This window comes from Microtus pennsylvanicus, chromosome 8 (genome assembly GCF_037038515.1).
Source record: "Microtus pennsylvanicus isolate mMicPen1 chromosome 8, mMicPen1.hap1, whole genome shotgun sequence".
NCBI classification, from domain to species: Eukaryota; Metazoa; Chordata; class Mammalia; order Rodentia; family Cricetidae; genus Microtus; species Microtus pennsylvanicus.
Window position 1 is genome coordinate 68434316 of NC_134586.1, and position 27578 is coordinate 68461893.

Here is a 27578-nt window from a genome sequence, read left to right on the forward strand (position 1 = left end):
AATACAAATTGACTTTCTTTCTAAGTGGCTAATTTAAGATTTTGAATTGAAGATGCAGAGTGTAATGGGTTTCTGGGGTAAGAAGTTTGTTTTTACAAGTATTAAACTTAAATTTTCCAGCCACTGATAATCCAGTAACTAATCGTTCAATTGATAATTACTCCATGGCATTTTTCCCTCTGACTGTTTATTTTCTGATTGCTATGGATTCAATGAAAGAGAGGGTTTCACATGGAATTATATCAACAATCCTATGGTTTTACACCTACTTGAAATGATAAAATTCAGGATGTCATGGCTGCTGCTCAGTCGGTAGAGTGTTTGCCTACCATAAAGAAAGCCTTGGATTCCATCCCAGCACGGAAAAATACTGGCATGATGGAACATACCTATAAACCTAGCACTGGGAGTTTGAGGCTAGACAATCAGAAATGCAAGGTCATTTGAAGTGTCATGGTGAAACGAGTAGCCTTGTGTACATGAGATTATTCACACACAATGCTTGAAAGTTCACTCTGAGCTTGAAGACTATACAAAAACAGACTGTAGACCTTGTCAGGCCATCATTTGCTAACACTGATGGATTCAAATCTTCAGGAGAGATTTCCAAATTGTCATAAAATATTGTTACTGTGGCCCTACCACTGCACTGAGACCTACCTGCTGCCCTCTGGACTCATGCGCTCCCCATTACACAATGCCCATGGGTTCCATTTACAATGCATGGAATTTTAAAGTAGTTCTTTTTCTGCGTGAGTCAGGATCAAACATTATGAAAATTTAAGGTAATCCATCTTTCTAGATAAATCACAATAACGGAAATTTATTGACAGGAGAAGCTGACTCTCTCAGGTAGACTCCCCTCCCACAGTGAGCAGAAATGACATCCATCATCAGGCCTGGCTACTTTTCATTAACTGTAAATCTGAAGGTCACCGAGCCACATCAAACACCAGAACATACTGAAATGCACATGTTTAAATGTCCGTCTGTATCTATCTGCGTATATTGTGTTCACTTTCAAAACCTAACTCAGTTCATCAGCATAAAGTCATGACTTGCTTATGTGGGGAAATTTCAGCAAACTGCAGGTGATACTAAATTGAAGGCAAAGCATCCTATCTGGTGGAATTTCTTACATGGACTCTCTCTGTCATGTGCATGTACAGACATACACAATACACACATGCATATGTGGTCACATATGTTTAAACCATCCACATACAGGTGATAAACAGATTTTAAGAATGACTTTGTTAGAAAACAAGTAGTTGGACGAGTAACTAGGATGCTCTGGAACCCCGATTATGAAGTTAATGCATAATATAGAGTGACCCCAGAAATGTGGAACATGAGAAGAAAGCTATTTCAAGCTGTTTGATCATTGATATTTGTTGTTTACTCTGTGCCTAGTATCAGCATATCTTTTTAGGAGTATTTTAGATGTATTTAATTGTCTTAATAACTTAGATATACAGATACAACTAATATCCCTCTTTTCACCTAAGCCGAATAGAGTGCTCAACATTTAAGCCATTTAAGCCCTGGTCACAGTTCCAGTAGAATACCCTAGACTGATCAAATTTTGAGCAACACAAGTGTTTCTTCTCATAGTTCTAATGGCTAAGATGTCTAAGATGAGATGCTGCCATGTTTCTTTATGTAGTAAGAGCTGCCATCGGACCATCTAACTACAGGATGCCCCGTATTACTATATTCTATGAAGAGGGGAGCATTTCATTCCACACAGCAGCAGGCAGAAGGAAAAGCAATGTGGTGCGTATAAAACCTCTTTTATAAAATCCGTGTCACTTGCGAGGGGGCCAGAAGGCCCTGATCACTTCTTAAATGGGCTGCTTCTTAATATTATCAGATTGGAACCATCTGAGGGTTAAAATGGGCATTGTTAGACCACAGTACACTCAACTTTTAACATCTGAAACTAGCTGTATTCTAGCCCTAGATCACACTGATGTCTGTCTTTTGGTAAAATTAATAATAACAATAATGATAATGATAATAATAAAGACCTGAGATGAGGGTTCTTTGGAAATGGAAAACCTTCTTTAGTTTGTACAATGTAGCTTTCTGGAAGCATCTGTGCTGTTGAGCACTACTTACTTCATATGTTAGTAGAGACTTTCTCACTGTTTCTAGACTCAAACGAGCACTCCAAGGCACTGAACTGAGATCATGGGTTCTTGTTTCCTTTCCAAGAAATCAGGGACTTGGATGTTAGTAAGCTTTGCTACACTGCTCTGGAGATGATGGTCGATCAACCTACAGTAATGACTAGTGACTGGTGTAAGTGGAAGTTGGTATCTCAAGAGGTTCAGAGTTTTACATGGACCTTTGTGTTTCTCCTAAGCAGGTATTGACTAAGGAATGGGAGTGGTTGAGCTCTTAGAGTTCTTAGAAAACTACAAAGGATACAAAGAAAGACCATGAGGTCTGTCTGCTTTCTGCAGCAGGTGAGGGAAGTTCAAGTAATGGGAGTTCAAGAAGGTCTGAAGCCCCACCACCACCAAGGGCTTTTGTAATGCACAGGGAGGGTTACACTAGGAACTGGGGAGTAAAATGTGGTAGGAACACAGAGACCAGAGGATGAGACTAAGTAAGAAAGATGGTCAGGAGTATGGAGAGTTGAAAGAGAAGAAGTCAGGTGGCCACTTCCTTAGCAAAAAACCAAAACCCTTTCCTCTTTATTAAGCTCACAAGACTTGATCTGATGAAGTGCGTGTGGACATCGGCTGATCAATCCACAGAGTGGAGATGAGGATTTTTTTCTTTTGTCATTTTTAAATAGTACTTTTTCTCCCAGAATTTTGTGCAGTGTCTTTTGATCATATTTATCCCTTTCTCTCACTCCTCTCAGACCCATGACCCCTTCCTCACCAACCCAACTTACGTCTGTCCTCCTTTGGTTATTCCATCACGTACAGTTGGTGGTGCCCATATATTCCTGGGTGTGTGGCCATCCACTGGAGCATGGTCAACCCTTCAGGGGCCACACCCTTATAGAAAACCTACTCTCCCTCTCCAGGCAGTTATCTATTGGCAGCAAGAGTTGAGGGGCCCTCTCTGTTCACCACATCTCCATGCTGTGATTTTTTTTTCTGTCCTGAGTTAGCATATATCTTGTTCATGGAATCACAGGATTCTTAATCCAATCTTGCTCTGCTAGGATTAGCTGTAAAACTGTCTTCATCCAGAGCTTAAGAATGTGCTCGAGACACCATGGTAATCCACTACATGCCCATGATCAGTTAGAGAAAGTACAACTGGCTTCCATCATGTTTCATAATCCAGGTAGTGTGGTCAGAGCCTAAGGCCTTCACCCAGTGTATTCCTAATCTCTGACAAGTAACTGTGGTCCAGAGTCTCCTTGCCTTCTCTAACATGAAATTAATGTGGGCATAGGTAGATGTGTCTTTTGAAAAGTATCAAACAGGGATAAAAATATTCTTTAATTACCAAGTCATTATATTTGTCATTTATTTCCAATTAAAAACTGAACTGTGCAATTACAAATAATATCTTAAGTAGGCAAGTGCCATAATTAGTTTGTTTTTAAGTATATGCCTCAGAAGAAAGAGTATGCTATCAATATGGCGATTTGCAATTTTATAAAATTAAGGCAAGTCTAAGAGGCTGTTCATAGTTTTTCTGCAACTTCATAAAATGCATGATTTAAATTCATTATTTTTCATTCCAAATGTTACTCCAATTAGGTCAAGAGAAACTTTTCATGTAAAGATGTAGATTCACACTGAGGGAGCTTGGCACAAAATAGCAAAAGATGGAGATGTAGTTATGCTAATTATGACATACCACAAGGAGAATGTTTAAAACTGAGCAAATAATATTGCTTTGATTTGGATACCTCAGTTAATTTAGTATATTAAATTTGATTTGCGCTTTTATCTCAAACTTCAGTCTTTAAAAGAACTATTTAAAGTATTCATGCCTGAATTAGGATCAGTCATCAATAGGGGATTTTCACTTTCAGTTTTCAATGGGTTATTTTTTGTTTTTTTATTATATTTATTTATTTTTTATTGAAAAGAAAAAAATTTACGCCTCCTCCAATGTTATAAAACATCCATCTTTGTCTTTCTATAGCCATTGTAACAAAACAGGGAGAGGCTGACTGAGGGTTGTTAGTCATGTACTTCAAAGGACTGACAGATTTTTCGATGATGTTAATTTTGCCATGGCTTGTATCTGTGCCAGGAAATAACTCAATACACAATCAAATACTTTCCAAGACCTTGATCTCACTGGAGCCTCCATGATTGTCCTGACCTAGGCAATCTTTGAAAGGCCAGAACAGCAGGAAACCTGTACCTAATATCTAAACTTCTGCTTAGGTCTCTCTGTTGCCATGCTCAAATAGTCAAATTTCACTGAAGCAATGGCTCGATATAGCTCTGAAGTACCGTCTTCAAATACCAAAAAACATTAAGGACTTGAATTGTATACTGGGGAGAAGAAGAAGGGATGCCCTGAACCTCAAAGCCTGCCCAGTTCTGTAAACCTAAAGCAGGACAAACTAGAATACTTAGATCTTTAAATGTAAACAGAGATGTAGAAATAAAAAAAATGCAGATTAGAACCCAAAAATAAGTACACATTGTCTTTTATTCCCAAGAAAACACTGGCAAAAATATTTTTGAGCTTGAATGTGCATTGTTAGGAGGAGTTTGAAGACTTTTATGTTTCAGTGACTTCATGTCAAAGGACATATTTCTTTAGAAGAGTGTGCTTGAGTAATATGAAGTTCTTCTGTGAGGAATTTAGGGTTTTGGATCTTTAAAATAATGTCAAGTGAATAACTGTGAGGGCGTGTTGACATTTCCTCTTTTCTTGTGCCCGTTCCACTTGGAATGGCTATGCTAAACAGCAGGTGGTGAAGGTCTCGTGTTTATGAGCGAGAACATCACAATTCATTATTCCTTCACTTGCTACCTTGATCTGTGAAGGCAGTAAAGCTTCAGGATACATTTATTTGACAGTGGATCACGAACAAGAAAAGGATCCACAGTAATGTCTAACCACTGCCATTTACTTTTTTCCATGCCAAAAAATTTAATCAGGATAAGCCAATTATTAAATCGGTCAATTCATCATATTAGCAAATATTCTTTTATTATCTTTTTTGACATTTTATAAATTTTATATATTTGAGGTGACTCAACTATTCTCTGCATGACTCCAGTAGCTGAATTTCAGGAAACTTAAATATGAGGCAAAGATTTTTCTTCCTATTTATTTTGCATAAGGAGTTTCCTGACTACTAAGACAAAACTCTTTGCCATTCCCAGGTATGCAGAAAGGCTTGTAAGCATCTCCCTTTTTAAAGTAACCCACTAAGTACATGTAGTGCTGACCATATGCATGAGTATGGATCCATCTATTGGACTGTGGGAGTCTACCAGTAGCCGTGTCTGTCCAGACGAATGATTCTCCTTCCCCTAGCGCCTATAGATTTCTCATTACTTCCCACTTAATGGAGAAAACTTCAAAGCATTCCCATTAACATCAGAAAGAAGACGGGTGTCCATTTTTCCTATTTCTATTTCAAGTGGTCTCTGGAGTCTTATCAAGGGCAGTAAGACAAGAAAAACTGAAAAGGCTGCCTCCCTCTGCCTTCCAATTCTTGGATCCAGAGCATGCACCACCACGCTGCTGAGAACACTAATTTTTAAATGGAAGAGACTAATTAAAAATTCTATGCAAGTCAAAGAATCAGAATGAAAGAAAAGCAATATAGGATGATATTAAACTGAGTTTAAGAATTTATAAAGAAAAAATAAGAAATACAGCCCACAGTTGTTTCATATGAGAAAACCTGAAAATACTAAAAAAGCACTAGAAAATCAAACAGGGAAAGGACTTGAAGAATGCAGACACGATTTTTAAATTACAATGATAAATGGATAAAAATCCTCTCATAGAAGCACATCTTAGCTTTGAATGGACAGAGAACAGCCTTGGACTGGCCCTGTTACTGTTTGGCGGTGGCATTTTGCCCATTTGGCCTAGCAGGAAGGAAGGAAAACAGAATCCTGGAGGACAATGGGAGAGTCTGGAGGATGAGCAGAAAACAGATCCTTCCTGTAGGGGAGGACAGCCTTAGAGAACAGTGGGAGAGACTGAGCAGCAGTGTAGAAGAGAGTTCTCAGGATATTTTTGCTGATCATAAAGGACGGGGATTGTTTTAGGAAAATTATCTTACTCAAATCCTCCTCCCTATTTTCCTCCCTTTCTGTGTCTCTTCCAATAATGTTTTGAATGTCTATCTTCTTTCATTCTCTGGAAAGTCTCATTCATAACTCAGATCCAGTGGATTTTTTTGTTTATTTATTTGTTTTGGAAATGTAGAAAGATTTTTATCCTTCAGCTTCTGAGTCTGTAAACTCATTTAGTTCCATTTTTGTTTTGTGTATCTTAGTTGTTATTTTTCCCACATTCTAGATCCTGGGTAATATTTTTTTCAGTTGTCTGAACTTAAACACATACACAGCTATCTCTACTAGTTTATGAAACCTGTACTTACTCACCAAAAAAAAAAAAATAGTAGATGTATATACACACTGAGGATGGGAGGGAAGGAGGGAAAGAAAGAGAAAATGCATTGGCTACCCTGTGTGTACTTCTGAGCAGATTCACACAAGGAGAGCACCTTCTACTTGTATATACATGTTCCTACTCTCACACAGTCTTTACCCCATTCCGTATCTATACATCCAATGTCCAGCCTCAGAAACACAGAGATGTGAGTAGAACCCCATCCCATACACACATGAACACACATACACACACATGCTTAACATGCTTACATTCAAAGTCACACACACACACACACACACACACACAAAGTGCTTTATGCCCTTACGCCTTTCTCTCCTGAGTGGCTTCACCCGTCAGCCATTCTCATTCATAACTTCAATGATTCCCGTCGGCACCTTGTATATAGATTCGAAGGTTGTAAATTTATTTTTTCTTTTCCATGGAGATTTTTTTTCAAAGCTTCCCCCTGTGATCTATAAATAATGAATAATTCCATTAGTAAAGTAATGGATGGTGTAACTTTTATGCAGAGTTTGTCTGGTTCACTGTTCTTTAGCATCACTCTCATGACAGCCGTGAGCTCAGAGAGCTAGGGCACTCAATCAGCTCACAGTGTAAAGTCTCCCTTCCTGTGTTACCCAGCTGTTTCTTTTAGGTTCTCAGAAATTATTATGTGGTTATATAAAAGAGATTTGTCTTATTTTGGACTATGTTTCTGTGTATAGGTATGTGTACATGAGTGTGGGTGCCCATGGAGGCCAGAGGTGTCAGATCCTCTGGAACTGGAGATACAGATGGTATTGAGAGGCCTTGATGGGGAAGAGGGGGTTAGGAACCAAAATCTGATCATCTCCGAGAGCAGTATGCACTCTTAGCCGCTGAGCCATCTCTTCAGCTCCTCTGTCCATGTTTTAAAGGGTGCTTTCTCTGTGCTCAAGTAGGTTCTGAAAATATTGCATTGAACAGGCTCTGATAACGCAGGACTCTTCAGAACATTACAGATAATTTTCTGTGAGCCAGGCAGTATTTTCAAAACACTCCTGGCCACATCACCTTATTTTTGCATTGGTAGATTGTGTCTCTGAGGTAAGTGTCCCCTAGGAAATACTTTAGGAGTCAGTGTTCAAATGGAGCACAACACTTTCCTTGTGCTAAGGAGAAACTACTTGACAGTTTTTCAAGAAGTTCAAGTTTTGCCTCAGCAAATTTCCATAAAACTGACACTTCTTGAGATTTTTAGTGGAAAGGAAAGATAAAAATCTGCCCTAGGCCAAGAACAAATAATTCTATAGTAGTGTTTGTTAATATAAGTTTTTATAAAGTAGGTCTTTGAAAATCAGTCACTAATCTTTATAAAGAAGGTAGAGGATTAATTCTGTTTTGACCAGGTATTCCTTTAAGTGTAATATCAGGGTCTTTTGCTTTTTATTCCACAACAGAAAGTCATAGAGAAGAAGGGAAGAGAGAGCAGGAGTGGAGGAGAAGAGAGGGGAGAAGAACGGAGAGAGAGACAGGTTTGACTGTGGACACAGCACTAGTACAGAGACACAGGGCATGGCAGAGCAGAAACACCTGTCTCCACTGTCAGGTTCCTTCTGAAACTTTCTTTTGTAAAGATGAACTGCAATGAGCCATACGCTCTTCCAGGACCGCCCCATGACTTCTGTCACCATTTGGACCATGATACCCAATGCTTGTGTGACACAGTGGGCAGATCCCAAAGAGCACATGTGGTAATTGTAAACATTTCTTTCCTATAACTTTCATAAACTAGAAGAAAATACAGATATGAAGACCACTTTGCCAAAAGCAGTGTCTGTCTCCCATTTACAGACTTCCGGCACTAGGAAAGAAGAACTTTGATCAACAGCAATTATCTGGAAAATCCAGGGTTCATGTGGGTTTGAAATCTGGCCTGCCCTCTTCCTCTCTAAGAGCCCATCTTTATTGACCATTCAAGACCTTAAGATTCTTGAAAGCAGATATCCCTTTACTGTTAAAATTTTCATGTTTTAAATTCATTTAATCTTTAAGAATTCCATGTATGTATATAATGTACATTGATTATGTCTCCCCCTTGTTCTTCCCCGTCTTCTGAACCCTTTCTTCCCACATGACTCTCCTCAACTTCCTGTCCACTTCTTGTTCACCCATCTCTTTTTAAAATTTTTATAACCCACTGATCACAATAGTTCTGTGCATATGAACTTAAAAGGACAATTCACTTGAGCCTAGAAAACCAACCAGGTCTACAACTCTAAAAATAACTGACTTTCCTTCATCTAGACATCATCAGCTGCCAATACCTCCTCAGCTATGCATGGGAGCCCCCCATGAGTCCCTTGCCTATCATACTAGAATGTTGGCTAGCTGGGTCTTTTGCAAATCTTGTCCAGGCAGCCAAAGCTGCTGTGAGTTCCAGAATGCACGTGCCTTATCATGTCCAGCAGACACTACATGTCAGCAGTCTGCTCTGTTCTCTGACTGTGAGAATGCTTCTCTTGTCTCTTCGGTGATGTTCCCTGAGAGCTCTGCTCTCTCTCTCTCTCTCTCTCTCTCTCTCTCTCTCTCTCTCCCTCCCTCCCTCCCTCCTGTCCTCCCTCCCTCCTGTCCTCCCTCCCTCCCTCCCTTCATGCCTCCATGTGTGTGTGTGTGTGTGTGTGTGTGTGTGATGTACCCTTCATGCCTCCATGTATGTGTGTGTGTGTGATGTACCCTTAATGCCTCCGTATGTGTGTGTGTGTGTGTGTGTGTGTGATGTAGATGTGATATAGATATCCTATTTGGAGGCGGAACCCTACACATAAAACTGCCCTTTGAACAATTATAGGTCTTCATATTAACCGCCATCCTCTGCAAACAGAACCTTCTCTGATGATTAATATATTAGTTACTTTACTATTTCTCTGATAAAACATCATAACCAAGGTAACTTATAGAAGAAAGAGCTGATTTCAGCTATGGTTCAAGAGGGTTGATTCTATCATAGCAAAAACTATGGCAACAAGTAGGCATTGGGAGTGGAGCAGTCAGCTAAGACCTCACATCTTAAGCTATAAGCATGAAACAGAGAGAGTGAACTGGAAGGAGATTGTCTGATAGAAAAACTAATAATTGCAAAGGAACTCACAAAGGTGCATACATTCCAGGTCGTATTTTGTAAAACCTTGATTTAATATAAAAGGTGTTAATTCCTAGTAGGAAATTAACTTTTCGGATGCCTTTTGCTTGGGGATTCAAGGACAGCTGTTCCTCTGCTGTTCCTCTGGGGGATGTTCTGTATATGCCTAATGTATAATTTGATTACAAATCATGTTTTAGCTCTCAAATCTTCCTACTTCCTCCGCTTGTTACATTATGCTTTCCTTGAAGGCCACGAAGCCAGTGTCAGTATCTCATTTGAAAATGCCTCCCCACAGATGGCCTTAACCAAGAACACATTCTTCAAATAAGACTTGCTGTTCTCAATCTGTAGATTACATTTAGGGGGAAAAAAAACTTTCTCAAAAATATTTCAGAATCCGTCTCAGTATCTTGGTTTCGCTTCCAGGGAGGGCTGTCTTGTCTTAGCTTCAGATAATTTCATGCATAAAAGTGTCTGAGGCAATTGTCTCTCTCCTGTTCACTTTTCTCTCCTGATCCCTTCAGAACAAGATCATCCTGGACCCCATGACGTTCAGCGAGGCCAGGTTCCGGCCATCACTGGAAGAAAGACTGGAGAGCATCATCAGTGGAGCGGCCCTCATGGCAGACTCGTCCTGCACACGTGATGACCGTCGTGAGCGTATTGTGGCCGAGTGCAATGCGGTGCGCCAGGCACTCCAGGACCTGCTAAGCGAATACATGAATAATGTAAGTGCAGGCCTCCGGCCCTTCTCATCTCAGTGGATCACGCCTTTTACTCTTGTGATGAAATTAGTCATAGCAGGAAAAGAGGACAGGTTTTCTGAAGAAGAGTAAGGTTTTGCCAAAGAATTGCTTTGGGGAAGCCTGTGCTCTGATTACGTTTCTAAGTGCGCGTTCAAGATGGAAGAATTGAGTGGAGTGTAAAATCTAAGAACTCAGTTGTTCGAGTGGTGTTGTCTTGGTCATTTCAATGGTTGCAATTTGATTTAAGTAGGATTTCATTTGGTGAAGGTGGATGATTGATAGGAACAAAGGAGGCTGTGCCAATTGGTCCTTCACAAAGTACATTTTCAAAGCTAAGAATAGCAATAGATGCTAATCTTCAGCCCTGAAAGGCATTAATAAGCACAGCGAGTTTTAAAGTGTTCACGCTGGTCCAACAAAGTGGAAAAGTTCTAGCTGCCCACAAACTTGGGAGAATTTATTAGCCCTATTCTGCAAGTAGCAATTCTTATGAGTGACTTTCCAATAAGTGTGATGGGAGTCTCACTGTTGATGGCACAGACAAGAATCTTTCTCTCCACTTCTTGTAAATTGTGATGTGTGCTTGTGTGTACATGTAAAATGCAAGGCGACTGAATCCATACTCTTTGCTTTGGAAGGCACTAAATTATAGCTGTGTCCATTTGCTGCACTGCTTTAGATAAGTGCCCCAGAGTTTCCATTTATGAGTCAGCATTGTTCTCTCTGTGCAGGATTCTTGTCTCTGAGATGATCAAGTACAAGTTGGAAACAAAACAAAACAAAACAAAACTGTCAATCAAGTCAGGGCTTGGTGTATACTATGTTGTCCGAAAGTCCTTTATGGTACTGAGGTATGCTAACAGGGATGCTGAGAAATCTATGACAGCTTTGCACTATGGTGCAATACTGCTAGACAATGCTGAGACAGAGTTACCATCCCCAGCCCCCGCTCCCCACCCCACCCCACCTCCGCAACCAGTAACTCCTATTGTTTAAGTAAACCCAGGTAGCTTACTAAATCAACAGTATAAACTTCAAGCAAGTAGCCAGACTTTTTCTGTCATTTGAAAAGCAAAAGGAAGTATAGTGGGAACAGCCCAGAAACTAAATTGCCAGATTGTTTCCTGAGCCATTGAGATGACTCAGCAGTTAAAGGTTCTTGCAACAAGCCTAGAGACCTGAATTGGATCTCCAGGATGGAAATGGTGGAAGGAGAGAACTACTTCTGAAAGATGTCCTTTGACCTCCACATGTGTGTGTGGCGTGCCAAGAATAAATGTAGAAATAAAAAAAATCACTTTCCTTTCCATGAACCTTCAGATGAATTGAATTTGGAAGACTTGCCTATTTTCAACAAAGAATAAATTGTGGATGTCTGCTATGGTACCTAGGCATTTGTGAGGACTTCTTTGTGACCAGTATATGCTGTGATTTGACTGCATAGATGTTCTATAGAGTACAGCTAGAGATGTTGGAGACCTAGGGCTATCCCACCCTGAGCAAGTCCTTTGCATACCAGATTTGTGGCAAAGGGATACTCCCAGGATCCAGAATTCTACTTGCCGTTGCTTTTCACAGAACAGCATGAGGCTAATGACATGACTGCAGAATTCAGCTTTGTGTTACAGAACACTAGGGTTCCCATCGATGAACAATTATTCCCAAAGAAGGTAGTAGGAGTTACAAAAGCTGTGATGGTTACAGTCTTAAGATCAATAAATATGGATAAAGTGTGCTCCCATGAATAGAATCTGTGGGATGTGATGAAAGAACAGGTAATCAAAGTGTGAAATATAATTCCATTTGTCATTTATCGATAGAGTACTATTGAAATAGGTGGGTTCTTGTTTGGTTGTGTGTGTGTGTGTGTGAACCCATGCGTGCATGTGTTTGTGTGTGTTTTTTTTCAGTGTACGCTCATATGGACTAGCAGAGTTTGGTGCCTTTTGTATTTTATTGAACTCTAATCTCTTGTCGTTTGATTAGAATCTTGGGATTCAGAAATAGTTTATACTTTCATTAAAATCCTGGCTTCTTACATAGTTGCAGAATACATAGAAGGTGTCATGTTCAAATTTCCAAGTGTCCAACTCTTATTCACATCAATGACTTAAACAAAGCATTTTCCATTTGAGTTCTTTTTGAACCTGTATGCTGTTCTGTTGAACATCACACTAATGATTTCAGGGTAGAGCTTCAGGCAGTCAAAATGCTACCATGGTTCCTATAAAGTATTTTTATTCCCATGTCTATAAAATCAATATGCTTATTTTGATATATCATATATTGCATAAAGAGACGGATTACAGCATATCTTATTTTAAAAGTCTGTGGCAATAAACTCTGACTCTGCTATCATGCCTGCCAGTTATATATTGTTTTCATTTTATAAGCTGTGGGAGTAAATATGTCAATTATCACATATTTTTCTGTTAATGTGTTAATGACATTAAGATGAAGAAATCATGAACCCAAATCCTTAGAGATTGAAATCTTGGGGAAGCAGTTATTTTTTAATTGCAAAAATATATCCTGATTAGTCCCACATAAAGATTCAATTTCTAATAACCCATTGGCATCCAAAACAATTCTAAGACACTGGACTTAGGAAATGGTGTGGAATATGGATGGAGATTGCCAAGGATTGGTGGGCACTAACTGATAGAAGGAAAGCCATCTGTCTGGGGCACAGGTTGTACTTCACCTACTTGGATCATATTAAATTCTTTCTGATCGTTGTTTGCTAGAGGTTGCCATAAATGTAAGTGATTTGATGAGTTTGTACATGTATGATTTGAAAATGCAGCAAAAATTGTGCACTTTAAAAGGTAACTGATGCCGGGCGGTGGTGGTGCACGCCTTTAATCCCAGCACTCGGGAGGCAGAGGCAGGCGGATCTCTGTGAGTTCGAGACCAGCCTGGTCTACAAGAACTAGTTCCAGGACAGGCTCCAAAACCACAGAGAAACCCTGTCTCAAAAAACAAACAAACAAAAAAAAAAGGTAACTGATAAGAGAAAAGCCTGTGTACAAAGACACCAGAGACAAAAGCAGGCATCTGAGAGCAGACAGCATTGGGTAAAGAGTTCATAATGGTCATAGGAAATTTTTCAATTAGCAGGTCCTTATGTTGGTCTTTTCAATTTCAGAAACACCCATAAGTGAAACTGTTCTTTAACACAGTGCTCCCTTTGATAGATTGTCATTATAGTTTACATGTGGGGTTTAAAGAGTAGAGGCTCTTTTTCAAAAAGTTGAACATGTAAATTGGGATTGGTGCTGTCCATGTAATTGTTGCAGTATAACATGTTCCAAATGATAAGGAATCAATAGTTGTCCAATGGAAGCTATTTTATGCATCTTAGTTTGGAAGCCTTAAATTTTCTTCATTAAACATATTAAAAATAATTTCAAATATGTATTATTATTAGCTTCTTTGTGAGGGGGAAAAGGGAGCTTCATGATAGGAGGACATGGTATTTTACAGATAAGAATTTTAAAATGGATTGAAAATTACATTCACTCAACAAATGTACAAATCACTCTTTTATGCCAGGCATCACATTAGCAATGCAAGAGTGAACAGAACCAAGCCCTCTGCTTCCCCAGGGCGAGTGCTCCAGAGAGAGATGATGGACTTCACATGCCTGAGTGCTTTGTGCCAGAGATAATTCATATAGTGATAAGCCCAAAGTCAAAACAGAAACCCCAAGAAACAGGAGGGAGGGAGAGCTCTGAATACGGAGGATACAGAAACACGAAAGAATGGCAAATCCAAGATCTTCTGGAGGTGAGGGGACAGAGAGCACATTAGGGTGAAGAAGCAGTGATGCCAAGGGCCTTGCTTATGCGCAGGTATCTGGTCTACCAGGACGTCTGTAAAGGGATGAAGCACCTGTCTGCAGAGGGCCTCTTGTATCATTACACAGACTATTTCTGTCATGCTAATGGGAGCAGAGGACATCTGAGAGTGCAGAGTACCTTGATCCAGGCATCCAGTACAGGTTATAGGGATGTAATAACTAGAAAGATGGAAGAAAGGTCAAGAGAACCTGGCTTCTGAAATAATCCTCGTTAGCATGGCCTCCTTAGACAGATGACAACAGTGGAAGTGGAGCAAAGTGTCCACATTTGGACTGTGATTTTCATAAAAAAAAACTTTCATACAGCCTAGCTACTGAGAAGACTATGTCTGCTATATAAATGTAAAATAGACATCGGACATCATGGACAACATTTACAGACAAGTCAGAAATCTTCATTTGATTTAAATTGCACAGAAAATTTTGATTTATTCCAATGTAGTAGCAATTTGTAAATAGCTCACTTGGCAGTACCTGCATACTTTGCTAGACAAATTGTACTTGAATGGGTAGTTAAGTAGAAAAATTGTGTTTCAAAATTCTGTCACCAAAATGCCTAAGTATGCTTCTCTTTCTTATAAACAACTGAAAAAAATAAACTATGCATCCTAAGTACTAAACTACAGTTCAGAACATAAGAAAACTTTAATCCTTATTCTAGGTACTAAAACGGTAGATGTGCAACCCTGAGAGGCAGTGAGCTGTTTTCTTCTTCATGCACTATTCACTCATGGGCCTTGGTGAGAATACGGACTGTGATTGCCTGGACCATGTGTGTGCTGCATCTTGGTTCAATTCTGTAGCCATTCACTGTTTAGTTATAAGTACTTTATTGTTTATGCATATGTATATGTGTCTGTATGTGTGCACATGCACGTGAATGCAGATGCCCAGAGAAGTCAGAAGAAAACTGGAATTACACGTGGCTGTGAGCCTCCCACATTGAGTGCTGAGAAGTGAACTGGGATCTGCAAGAGCAGCAAGCACTATTAACTACCAAGCCTTCTCTCCAGCCCTACTACATAATTTTTTTTAAGTAATGAAATGTTTTGTCTGCTAAGTATGGGCTAGGGAGATGGCTTAGTGGGTAAAGTGATTGCTATGCAATCATTAAGACCTGAGTTCTATCCTCGGTACCCACGTACAAGCCAGGTTTGCCAACATGTGCCTTTTACCCTTCCATGGGGCTGGGGGCAGGAGCAGGCACGGAAAAAAAAGATGGATCTGAAGGGGTCACTACAGTCTAACTTATTCAAACTGGTGGGAGACACCCCACATTCAATCTCTGACTTCCACACATGCCTGCCTAAACTCGGTATTGCACACGCACACACACACACACACACACACACACACACTCACTCAGGTGCTCACAATTAAAGCAGAAATCCCTTTGGGAGAGGACCTTGGTGATCCGCATTTTGTCAAATTAGCAAAGTACTTTTTATTTGTATTTTTTTTAAATAAAATTACACATGAAATACATGGATCCATGATTTTTTTTAGCTTGTTGGAAGCCTCCCAGTGGATCCATGTCCTTAATGTGCAAACTGCTACTGAAAGTCAGGTAATTAGGAAGCACAGTGAAACACTGCTGCGAGGCGACACAAATCTATCTTAAGTGCCTGAGACATCACTGTCCCAACCTCAGCAGCTTTGCACTAGAATGTAATGTACGTGGGTATAGCAGTAGCTGTGAAAACATTCCATAACAAAAGAACAAGGTAGAGGAAAGGGATTTCTTTTAGTTTTTGTTTGGTTTTGTTTTAGCATACAGCAACAAGAGCGGCACAGTCCACCTGCAGGGAAGGCATGGCACTCAGAAAGCAGAGATCCCATTTCCAGTACACAGAGGAAGCAGAGAGGGAGACAGAGAAAGAGAGGCCGAGCTAAACCCAGGGATGGACTTCCTCCATCAAGGCTCCAACCTCTGAAGATTCCACAGCTTCCCTCAGTAACAGAAGGGAATGTAGTGTTAAAATACAGGAGCCTCTTGGGAGATTTTTCATTCAAATGATCGCAGTGAGTGGGCTTCCCCACAGAGCCCACATGTGATGGTCTGAGGACGCAGTGAGGTCCATAAAGGTTATTTGCAGTCAGATCATGATGTAAAAACATAGCCAAGTTTACACAAACCCTTCCTTGTTGTTTGGTTTATTTGGTTTCACATTTCCATACAAGCATGTCTTTTGTGTGAGTGTATTCCCTTCTGTACCCCATCTTAACTCTTCTTGTCCTCCTTTCCCCTCAACATTCCCTTCTTGTCCTCTTGACAGCTCCACATTTGCTTAAAAAGTCATTTATACATACATTATTTTACACATCTACAGAGGAAAGCAAAACCTTCTTCCTCAGCATTGTATGACATGCAAGTGAGGTAATATTCAGGGACACAAGACCTCAGAAAACAGTGGCCTTTCTATTGTTATTATTTTGTTTTGTTCTTTGTAGCATAACATGCATATGCAATCATTATTAAGAATAAAGATTAAATAATAAAATATACATTAAAAGATTCCATGCTATTCCCTATATTCAATTACTGTTAAAAGTTGAGCATGTGCCTTTTTGATGTATACAAGCTTTCAGATGTGCGAATACATACAAGCTTGTACTATGCCTTGATTTAAAAAATAATGTGGTATTTTGTAATCTATTTTCTCTACTCAATATTTTGTGAACATGTTTCCACATAAATAAATAATCTCTAAACATATGCTTCCTGGCTGAATAGTATTTTATTATATAACTATGTTATAGCGGACTTAGAAGCAATTCATTTTGGGTACAGCGATGAGTATAAAGATGAGTGTTGACAAAGATAAATATAGAAGCCTATTTGTGTGGGCAGTGTGGTGTGATTTAAAACCAAAGTGTGACTAAATAAAAGATTTAGGAAAGGTGTGAACACAGACTTGAAGTTTAGAAAAATTTTCACTTCTGAAGTTTCATGCAATCAAACCTTTGTACATAAACAAATGTAAATTTCTCTGAGATCCTAGGTTGTCCTTGAATGCGAGGCTGTAGTTATGCTTCATCTTAGTATTAACATCTTGTGTGTAAAGATAGACTCAGTAGTGGCATGTGCCTGCTATGCCAGCAACTCAGAAGCATGAGGCATGAGGATTTTCTGTTCAAGGGCAACCTGGACAGCCAAGGGAATGAAATTCCACCTCAAATGAATAAATACACAAAAGAAAAGCATCACCTAGAAATTACCTTGCATGTATTTTTCTGTGTATTAAATAATTTACTGTGTATAATTGATTTTGTTTTATCTGGAAAAAAAACAGGTTTCCATTGTGTCTTCTGTATCCACATGCAGCTAAAAAGGCCCATAAAATTACAGTTAAGTCCAATGTCAGGGTTCCATATCAGGTCTCATAGAAAAATGAAAAGATTCTAAAGGATGTGCCACTTGAAAGATAACATTAGCTAGGAACTGTTACTCTGCTTCATTCCCTTCCTGTAGGAGGGCAAGCACAAGAGCCAATAGATGCAATTGCTTGTGGATGCAGGGCCTGCCTAGGCTGCAGCTCAGTTGATAAAGTACTTGCCTAGCATCTGAGAGACACTGGAATCGAAACCTGCTTTATGTCTTCTTATGAAGCTATTTTAGGAAAGATAGAAAGATCCCAAAACCTCAGATTTTCTAGCAGTAAAATGGCCAAACCAGAACTCACACTATCTGGGAGGCACTTGGAAATAGAATAAGCAGGGGCCAGGAAGAAGGCACTGTGTCAAGGGAAACTTATTTTCTGTCTTCTTCCATATGCTCTTATTTGGTTTTATTAACTTTAAATAATAAACCCCACGTTATCAAGGTTATTGTAACTTTCCCAGAGAAGAGATAACAGCCAAAAAAGAATGCCTCCTTGGGTGTGTCTAGTTCAGATCAGTTTCTTTTCTGTTCCCCATGCTATAGATGCCCTGAGCTATGTGTTCCTATCTTAATGAACACTATGGGAGCAATCATAATTACTGACATGGCTAGGGAAGAACGTAATAAGAACCCTTCTAAAATCATAGGACTTTTGTGGACAGCTGTCTGGAATACCTGGAAACTAGACTGGTTCACACAGGGCTCAGGCCTCTGTACACTTAGAAGTTAGGCAAAGAACTTTAGAGTCAGTCATTCAGATAGGCATCATAGCTGAATAGGAGATGAAATGTGGTCCTATTGGCCTCCAGTAGTAGCTGAGTAAAGATAATCCACTTGCTTTGGTCAACTGAGATAGACTGATATCCTATGTAAACATGGAGGTAATTTGTTAGGTTTTATTAGCAGGTCTTCTTTTGTACCTCTGAAGTGTTTTGACACAAGTCTTGGGTCTAGGATTAAAACTATTTGGCAGGCATATGTTAGAAGCTATAGTATATTTGAAATCTAGGTTCACTTTGAATGGATCAGAGCGGCCACTCCAAGACATCTTTAAAAGCTTGACAAACACCATAGTAGGCCAACAGACCTAAGTTATGCCATTTCTCTTTACTGGCATCTGTTAGTAACTGATAAGAATCTAGCAATGCATCTGTTGCTATAGAGACCAAAGTGGATGCTCACCGACTAGTGCTCTTGAATTGAGGACAGCAAAATTGTCTTAAGAATGAGGGTCCAGTCTTTGCTATGATAAATTAAGGCAGTCAATGATTATCTGACTTGAGAAATCTTCAGTTGACTTTTTTTTCCCACTGAAGCAAGTGTTCAATCATTCATTTCTGTCTTTTTCTCTTACTCCTACCCTCAGTAACCTCTCTCTGGCTGCTTTTCTGGCTCTTGATTTTTCTTTTTATCAACAATATGCCAGGTAAAAGTCCTCTACATTCTTTTCAATATGCAGATGGACTTCCAGGTGTGCAAGGTAATTGCTATGAGATGGGAAATGATAAATGATAAAGTGGACATGGTTCTGTGGAATTGTCTTATCCTATGCTTGAGTTTCAAGTGGGACATACAGGCAGAGAATAAGACACACAATTTAGAGTCCCTGCTGGGGACTCTAATAGAAGAAAGCCTAGTTCCCCAGATGGTAATGGAATTCGAGTATGATCTAAGAAAATAAAATATAATTCCAAAAAGTAAAAATGAGAATAGATACTGTCTTGACTGTTAAAGGACAAAATAGAAAGTATCCTTCCTTAAATAATTTAACATAAGCCCTGGGTCATATTTTTTTCAGGGCCTAGCATACCAAGTTATAGACAGAATTTACTTTAAAAGCGTTCTGTTGTAGAAGATCAAAACACCTTGTATGAAGTCAATACCCTTTTGCCCAGAAGTTTTTGTTTCTTTTTTTTCCAATTTTCACTTTTTAAGAAGTTTGGGGTTTTTATGTTTGTGTTTTTTTGAGAATTTGATACATGTATGCAAAAAAACATTATCATATCCAAATCCTATTTCCTCTCCCAAGTTCCCATATATTCCAACTATTGCGGGAGGTCCTTCCACTCCTCCAGCCAATAGCTGCTGAGATACCAGCCCATTCCTTAGCTTTCGAGCCTAATGGCGGTGGTACTGCTGGAGCCATTTTTATCGCCACAACTCTGTGGCATTTCAAGGTCCCTGCCAGCAAGCGAGCTGCATCAGATAACACTCAAGTACTTTCTCTGTAGTCGGCCCTCCTGCCTCAAACAGTCAGAGTTTGCCCTGGCCAGTAGGCCCAGAAAGCCGGCATTTTAAAACAACACAGGTATTTTCCTGCTACTGCTGAAAACAAACAAGCATCCAGTCGGCTTTTATCAACACCATTTAAGTATTTTGTGGCAGGACCTCTTAAGAGCTGCAGGGTTTTGCAGCTGAAGCTGAGACAGGAAGCCTCTCTTAGATGAGAGCACTTGCTTGCCTCTAGCAAGCAGAGCAGACCCAAGAAATTGCTGCTACCAAGAAAACATGCTTTACTCTATTGTTTCCCAAGCTTTCTCAGGCTTTCTGTGGATGCAGTTGGCCTCACGTTGGGCATCATACTGTTGTGTGAGCTGTGGGCCTGCTTTTCGTCCCGCCTGGCTCCTGCATGGCTAGCTTTACACCAGAAGTAACAATACACAAATTGTATTCTTTTAAACACTGCTTGGCCTATTGTATCTAGCCGGCTAACTCTCGCACCTAGAGTAGCCCATTTCTAATAATGTGTGTATAACTGAGGTGTGCTTACCGGGAAGATTCTAGCCTACGTCCATCCTGGGTCCGAGTTTCATCGCTTCTGCCCCAGAGAGGAGAGCTATCGAGTCTGAGCTCACTTCCTCTTCCTCCTAGCATTCTGTTCTGTTTACTCCACCCACCTATGTTCTAACCTATGAAGGCCAAGCAGTTTCTTTATTTTTTAACCAATGACCTTCCTCCATCATTCCAACCATTACTTCTTTCTCCTAATTTCACATCCTTTTTTTTAAAAAAAAAATTCTATTAAATACAATAGTACTGCCCATATGTAAATGAGTGTTGGCCCATCTGCTGGAGCATAGTGAGCCTACCAGAGGCTTCATCCTCAAAGAAGAATGCCACACCCTCCCCCAGCCACCATCAATTGCCAATAGCAAGAAACCCATTTAAAAATCCACCAACTGAAGGTACAAAGAACCTAATTTAGATTCTACACTAAAATTCAAGCAAGCCATCCTGAATGAAAACTGACCTAAATGACTAATTATAGATTAAACCTACAATGATGGCAGTTATTAGATTATGATTATAAAGTATTTTAAAGAAAGTAAAGGTAGCATTTGGAAATATGTTGAAGGGTCAAAAGATTATGAGATTTCCAGGGCATACATAGAATGCAGAATTTTGAGCTGTGATTAGGGAGGTGTGTGTTGTGTGCAGAAGGCTCTTAACTACCTTAGGGATGTACCAGAGAAGAGAAGAAGCACAGTAACTGAGAGTGCCCAGTCTCTGCCTTGCATAAGGATGATGCTCACAGAATGCTTCTTGGGAGCCAAGACTAGCAAGCCTAAGCCTCAGTGTCACTCAGTGAACCGTGGCTTCTTTAAGGAGCTCTTCCTACTTACAGAAAGAAAACAAGATCAACTCAAGCATAAAGTGGAGATAAAAATATATCCAACAACAAAATTACTCAGACTTCTAGCTAGTTTCTTTTCTGAACAAATCAATCTCTCAGAGAGTCCTTGAATCATACAAGGTCAATCAATATGATGAGACAGAACACAAAGCATTATGGGATAATCAGGAGTTGTCTTTAGCTTTGTAAATGAACAGGGCTTGCTGACAGCCTAGCCTGCCAAGTCATCAGATTTGGTCATCATAGCAAAGGCAGCTGGGACAACCCAATCTATCAATTGATCTTCCATGAGAGTCCTTACCTCACCAAACTGTCAGAGAGATCAGCATGCTGTATTCTTTTATCAAATACAAGGTCTTAGATAAGCCTTTCCTTTAGGTTTTCAAAGTACACAGCATGCCTGCAACCGGAGTTCTCACTCCCCAGTAGGTAATTCCAGAGATAGGCTTTGAAGCCTTCTTTGTTTGGGCCTCACACTGTCTTGGTCCCACAATAATAGAATTTCTCTTGATTCAATTAGGAAATAATTACACCCTAAGAAATATTTCATTGCTGGTAACATCTCTGTGTCTAGGGACACAAACTCTCTCAGTGACTTTGCACTTAGTATCCCTTTGATTGCAATGTTCTTTTGAGAACCTGGTGAGAATGGCTCCTTTGCTTCTAAAGTTTAGCTTGAATATGTTCACTTGATTGTGTCAATATATTTAATTTGATAGTTACACCTGCCACATTCCACATGGCATCTCCTCCTTGAGCTGTTACTCTCCATTCCGCTGTTGGAACTTATCCCTTATGAAGAGGAACAGGATACAGTTCACAGTCCCCAGAACTGAGACCATAGAGACTGGCACAGGGGAGGCTATATAGAGACATATTTCCTTAAAATGAACAAATGGCTTTCACTTTATTTTTCCTAATAATAACAAATAATGGTGAGGCTAGAAGGCAGAGCAAGAGGAGGAGGAGAGGGGAAGCAAAACCCATGTGTTTAGTACATTGTTTCGTATTTTGGAAGAGTGATTTCTCCATGTTCCCTACACAGCCAGGTGATAAACAATGACTAAGATAAGATAAGCTCGCCTTGGTTTCTTTTTGCTTCACATTTACACACTCAGGCCTTCTCTCTAGTTGGAGCTTTCCTAAGACCCTAGGGAAGGGATTCATCAGACCTTTCCAAAAGGTCTTGGAATGACACCAGTAACTGTGTTGTTGTCGTCACTGTTTGAGGCATGGCCTTATAGCTCAGGCTGCTCTCGAACATGATGTGTTACCCAGGCTGGACTTGAACCACTAATCCTCCTACCTCAGGCTTCTACCTGATTGGATTACAGTTGCCACAAGTATGGAAAAAAATACATCATTTGCTTACTTTTCTGTTCAGAGATTTTCCCTGCGCTGTTTCTTGCTGTTTCTGCTCTGACAGCATGCCTGTCTGGATAAAGCCATAAGAATGAGCTCCAAGAGCTAGACAGATCCCTCGTTGCCAGTAACTAAGCATTTTACAGACTACACTATAGGCACTGAAAGTTATTAACTCATTGCTCCCTAAGAGACACAAAGAGTCCCTTTATGTGCCTATAAATCAGCACAGAAGGCAGAAATCACTACTGAGACATTCTGTGAGACCCCCATCCAGTCTGCATAATCACAGTGTTCCACAAAGAGATATTTTAATTGCTGACTTGATCAAGTACTTAGGACATTCTTTTATTTATATTATATTGCTATTTGTGTATATGAGCATTTGTGTACATGTGTATCTGTGTGCTAGTGTGCAGTCACCTTTGTGCACATGGGTAGACAAGAAGTCAATGCCAGGTGTCTGTTCTCCATCACTCTCCAACTTATTTCCAAGGCAGGGTCTCTCACTGAAGCTCACCCATTTGACTAGACTGTACAGCCAAGTATCCCCAGACTTCCTTCTGTGTCGGCCTCCCCAGGTCTAGGTTGCCTGTGTACCTCCCATGCCCATCTTCATGCACAGTAAGTGGGTTCTGGAGATCTGAACTCACAATCCCTACTTGCACATAACAAGCACTTTTTAAATTTAGCTCTCTCTCCAGCCCTATCCAGATGATTCTTGTGCTTAGACAGGGAACTCTTGATGAAATAAGAAAATGGGTTAAATCAAATGTTGATTTAACTTAACAGAGGTTTGAAACAGATCTTCCTTTTTTTTGTCAGTGGCAATAAATATCATTTTTATAAAAAGCACAGTAAGAAAAATGCATCTGGCAAAGTATTGTTGAGCTGTCTTTCCTAGCCAGGACAAGCAAAACATCGATGGAAGTCTGTTGCTGGCTGATCTCTTATTTGAATCTACAAGGAAGAGACAAGCAGACCTGTACCAGCCTCTCACCCTGTGAGATGCTAATTGAAGTGTAGCTCTTTGTTCAAAGCTTCAAATTGTCTAGCCTCCCACCCTCAAACACATCTCTTCCTATACATCATCCTACACAGCTACTCTGCCATTTGTACGAAGACAGTTTGTCATCCTTGAAAGGACTGTGCTCTCTCCATAAGCACCAGAACTGAAATGCCTGGTCAAGTGGATTATTCAAAAATCATTATTTAACAGCTTCGTTCCTGGCTACAGTATTTGATAACTGCTGTGTTGACTGAAGCTGAATGATTGAGAGCCTCCTCCTAGTAATCCATTACTCAGTTTACTTTGAAAGGAGTTTTGGTTCAAGATTCAGGGTGGGGGTTGCACATGTGTGTAGAATGAGACCAGAAGATAGCCTTAGATGTTGTTCCTCATGCTAGCAAGTCAAGCACTGAGTTTTGTTGACTAAATTATGAAACCATTCATGTTCAAAATTATTCTTTTCAAGTCTGGAGCAAAGCATCTCAGAAGAAGCAGAACTTCGTGGGTTGCACTAGAAATTTTGAAATCTGTGTGTCAGAACTATATAATGCATATTATAGGACTATAAGTCATTCCTAAATCAACAGATCTGTAATATCAGAGCCAGGGATGATTCCTTTTACTAAGTGTCCTAGCAAATTCCTCTGCCTCCATCCCTTTCCGACTGTCTTAGTTTCATTTTTGTGGCTGTGATAAAGTATGCTGACAAAAGCATCTTAGGGAGGAAGGAGTTCGCTTTAGCTCATCATTCCAGGCTACCAGCTATAATAGGGTAAGCCAAAGAATTTGAAGTAGCTAGTCACCTTTCATAACCAAGTGCCCAGAGGGAAAAGATAATGGTTGCACGCCTGTGCTCAGTTTGCTTCTCTATCCTTCTACACTTCAGAATTCCCTGCCCAGTGAATCGTGCCCCCCACTGTGGGTAAATCTGCTCACTCCAAAAACATTACCAAAAGTATCACCCCACATACATGCCCACAGTCCAACCTGACTGAGACAAACCCTCTTTGTGTCCATCTCCCCAGGTGACTCTAGATCATTGCAAGCAGACAAAAAAAAAAAAAAAAAAAAGAACCATATTAATCCCCTGGGACTACAGAGGCATTATGGACCAACCCACTTTATCATGGTTCTATTCAGAAACAAGCATCACATTTCCTCTTCCTGTTCAGTACAAATCATCCTTCCCCACCCCAGCCAGCAAACCACTTGAGACCTTCCCAGGGAAATCTCCCTTCTTAAAGATGATTCAAGAAGACGTTAGAGTGTTCTGTGAGTTTCACTTCTAATAAATCGAAGGGAGACACACAAAAGATGTCATTATTTCGATGTTAGAACTTAAAAATTAGGGACCTGTAGGCAACATCTAATTTTATAGTCTTGATCTCTTCAAAAAAGATATCAAAACCCATCTGGAAAGGTGTTTTCCTCTCTATCAGAGCTACTTAGACACAATTCAATTCTTCCCGAATTTCCTCTTGCCACAGACATTGACTACTTCCCTGGGTCTGTTTGCCCCATTTCTCCACTTTATAAAATCTATACAAGAATGTCTCTTCTTTCTTTGTATTGTATATTTTTATTTTCTCAGGATTTTTAAAGGATCACAGCCATCTTCCTGGTGCCCTTGTTTCTATGTTAGGCCCTTTAGATGAAAATGAACAACAGGCTATCTGCGAACAAGTGAATTGTTCTTGGGCCTCCTGACTTCATGTGACCAGGTGACCAGCTAGTGTTCAATTGTCACTCAGATCTTCTGGCACTTTACAAAATGTACAAAATGCTTTACAAAATTGATGAATAATTGTACGTACTTGTAGGATATAGTGTCATATACTTCAGCTTGTGTATACATCATGGACAGATTAAAGCAAGTAGGTAATGTATCTGTTACCACCTTTGGTAAGGTCATTTAAGATCTCTTGACATTTTTTTAAAATGCACAGAATATTATTGTTAGCCATAGTCACCACGCTGCATAATAAACTAAAATTAATTCCTCATATGTAACTGAAATTTAGTGCCCCATTCTCCCATCTCAGCTTTTGCTGGCCATCATGCTGTTTTTCTGAAACTGTTATTTTACATCCAACATAAGACATCATGTAGTACTGAATTTCTGTTTGGGTAGGAAAGTTAAATTAGTGTGACTCTCCTATCTCTTTTGAGATAGGGTCTCACTTCTTAGCCCAGGCTGGACTTGAACTCAGGATAATTTTCCTGCCTCAGCCTTCCAAGAGCAGTTGTGTGTCACCACAGCACCATTTTGTAAATCAGAGCAGCACTTCATAAGAGTGCCGAAGCTAGACGTATCACATGGTCCCCCTCCGCACTTCTCTGCATAGGGACTCAAAGGAATTGAAGTGGGTATGCTAAGGGGATGGATGTCTGCGCGCCTATATTCATGGCAGTGTTGTTCAGAGCACCCAAGACAAGGGTCAACCAATACACAAATAAAATCAATTTGGGCATATGCACAACGAAGCAAAATACGACCATAAAGAAAAATTCCCTCGTTTATGACAACCTAGCTGCACCTGCAGTTCTAGCTGCTGTTTGGAGAACAGATCAACAGGCATGTTTTAAAATTCTCACTTTTTCTCTTTTTTTTTGCTGCAGAAGAAGTGGATGCTTCAAATCCCTGTATCTTTGACAGTTTTGCAGTGCAAATTGGTTTGTTCTGGGCTTTCGCGTGTCTCGCTGAGGATTCCACTTTCTCAGTGCTCCTAAATGAGCTTGCACCTCTTTTCTCTGATATGTGGCTTTCAAAATATTGAAGCCTTTTTTTTCTGCCATTGATGCTTTTAAAAGAAAACTGTATGCCTTTGAAAGAACATTACTCTTACGGCCATTTCGATGGGGTGTGAGAAAATAGAAGTGGTGAATATGTGTACTGAATCTGTCACCTTCAGCCATGCCTTACTTGTTTGAAAGCTGAAGTGCAGTGTCCTACCCAGGGCTCCACAAAGCTGCAACTTGACTACAGAGGGAGATCCAGATAGGGTGATTAGTGTGTAGTTTCAGAGGGGAGCCAACCATTTGGGCGAACATAGAGGCTGCAGTGAACACGTGGGAGTCCAGTTTAGGGTGGACATCCACTTGAATTTATAGTTTTAGTCAAGTGTTTGCAAGACTCTCCCCGAAAGCATTCCAGCTGTTGTTTCTCACTCAGACAGTCGAGGAAGTGTAGCTGTGCATGCCTGCTTGGGCTTTGTGGTCATGCCAGACAGCTGGGCAAGCTGGGATTATTCACACGATGATAAATAATTGTTCAGGAACTTAATTTCCTAGTCTGCTTCATGTTGTGTTCTGATGAGCCAGGGACTGGTCCGAGTGTTACCAGGTCCACTAGTTACAGGGAACTGAACCTAGTGATTCTGTTCCCACCATGTTACTAGACGTTGCTGACTGGCAATTTCTCATCCAATGCAAGGGAAGCCTCAGCACATTGAAAATGGATTATTTTTTTACAAGAGATGTTTTTAAGTCAGATAAATTAATCTTTTGTATTACTGGCATTTTTCCCATGACATCATTCTCTCTCTATATCACTCTACCTTGCCAATTTTCATGCATTTCATTAATGCATATCCATTGTATAAAATAGTCACTTTGTGAACGACATTTCCATGTGTGTTTTGTATTGATTTGTTCAGTGTTTGTGAGCACACCTGCATGTATGGAGGTCAGAGAACAGGTTTTGGGAATCGGTTTTCTCCTTCCTGATGAGGGTCCCAGAGACTGAACTCGGGTTGTCAGGAGTAGAGACAAGTGTTTTTCGGGCTGAGCCATCTCCCAACCCTTCATTGTATTTCCACACATACACACAGATCTCAGTTCCTTTGCTTCTGTCCCCCTAGTAGCCCCCCTTCTACTTCCATGGTCT

At 40.1% G+C, this 27578-nt stretch overlaps 1 protein-coding gene across 4 annotated transcripts in view; it reads left to right on the forward strand.

Moving 5' to 3' along the window:
- Window positions 1-27578, forward strand: part of Ctnna2 (catenin alpha 2) — a 1099183-nt gene that overhangs the window by 361844 nt on the left and 709761 nt on the right. For all 4 annotated transcript variants that reach the window (XM_075983800.1, XM_075983801.1, XM_075983798.1 and 1 more), the window contains exon 7: window positions 10222-10425. In XM_075983800.1, coding sequence (XP_075839915.1) covers window positions 10222-10425 — 204 coding nt within the window. The remainder of the gene's footprint in view (window positions 1-10221; window positions 10426-27578) is intronic.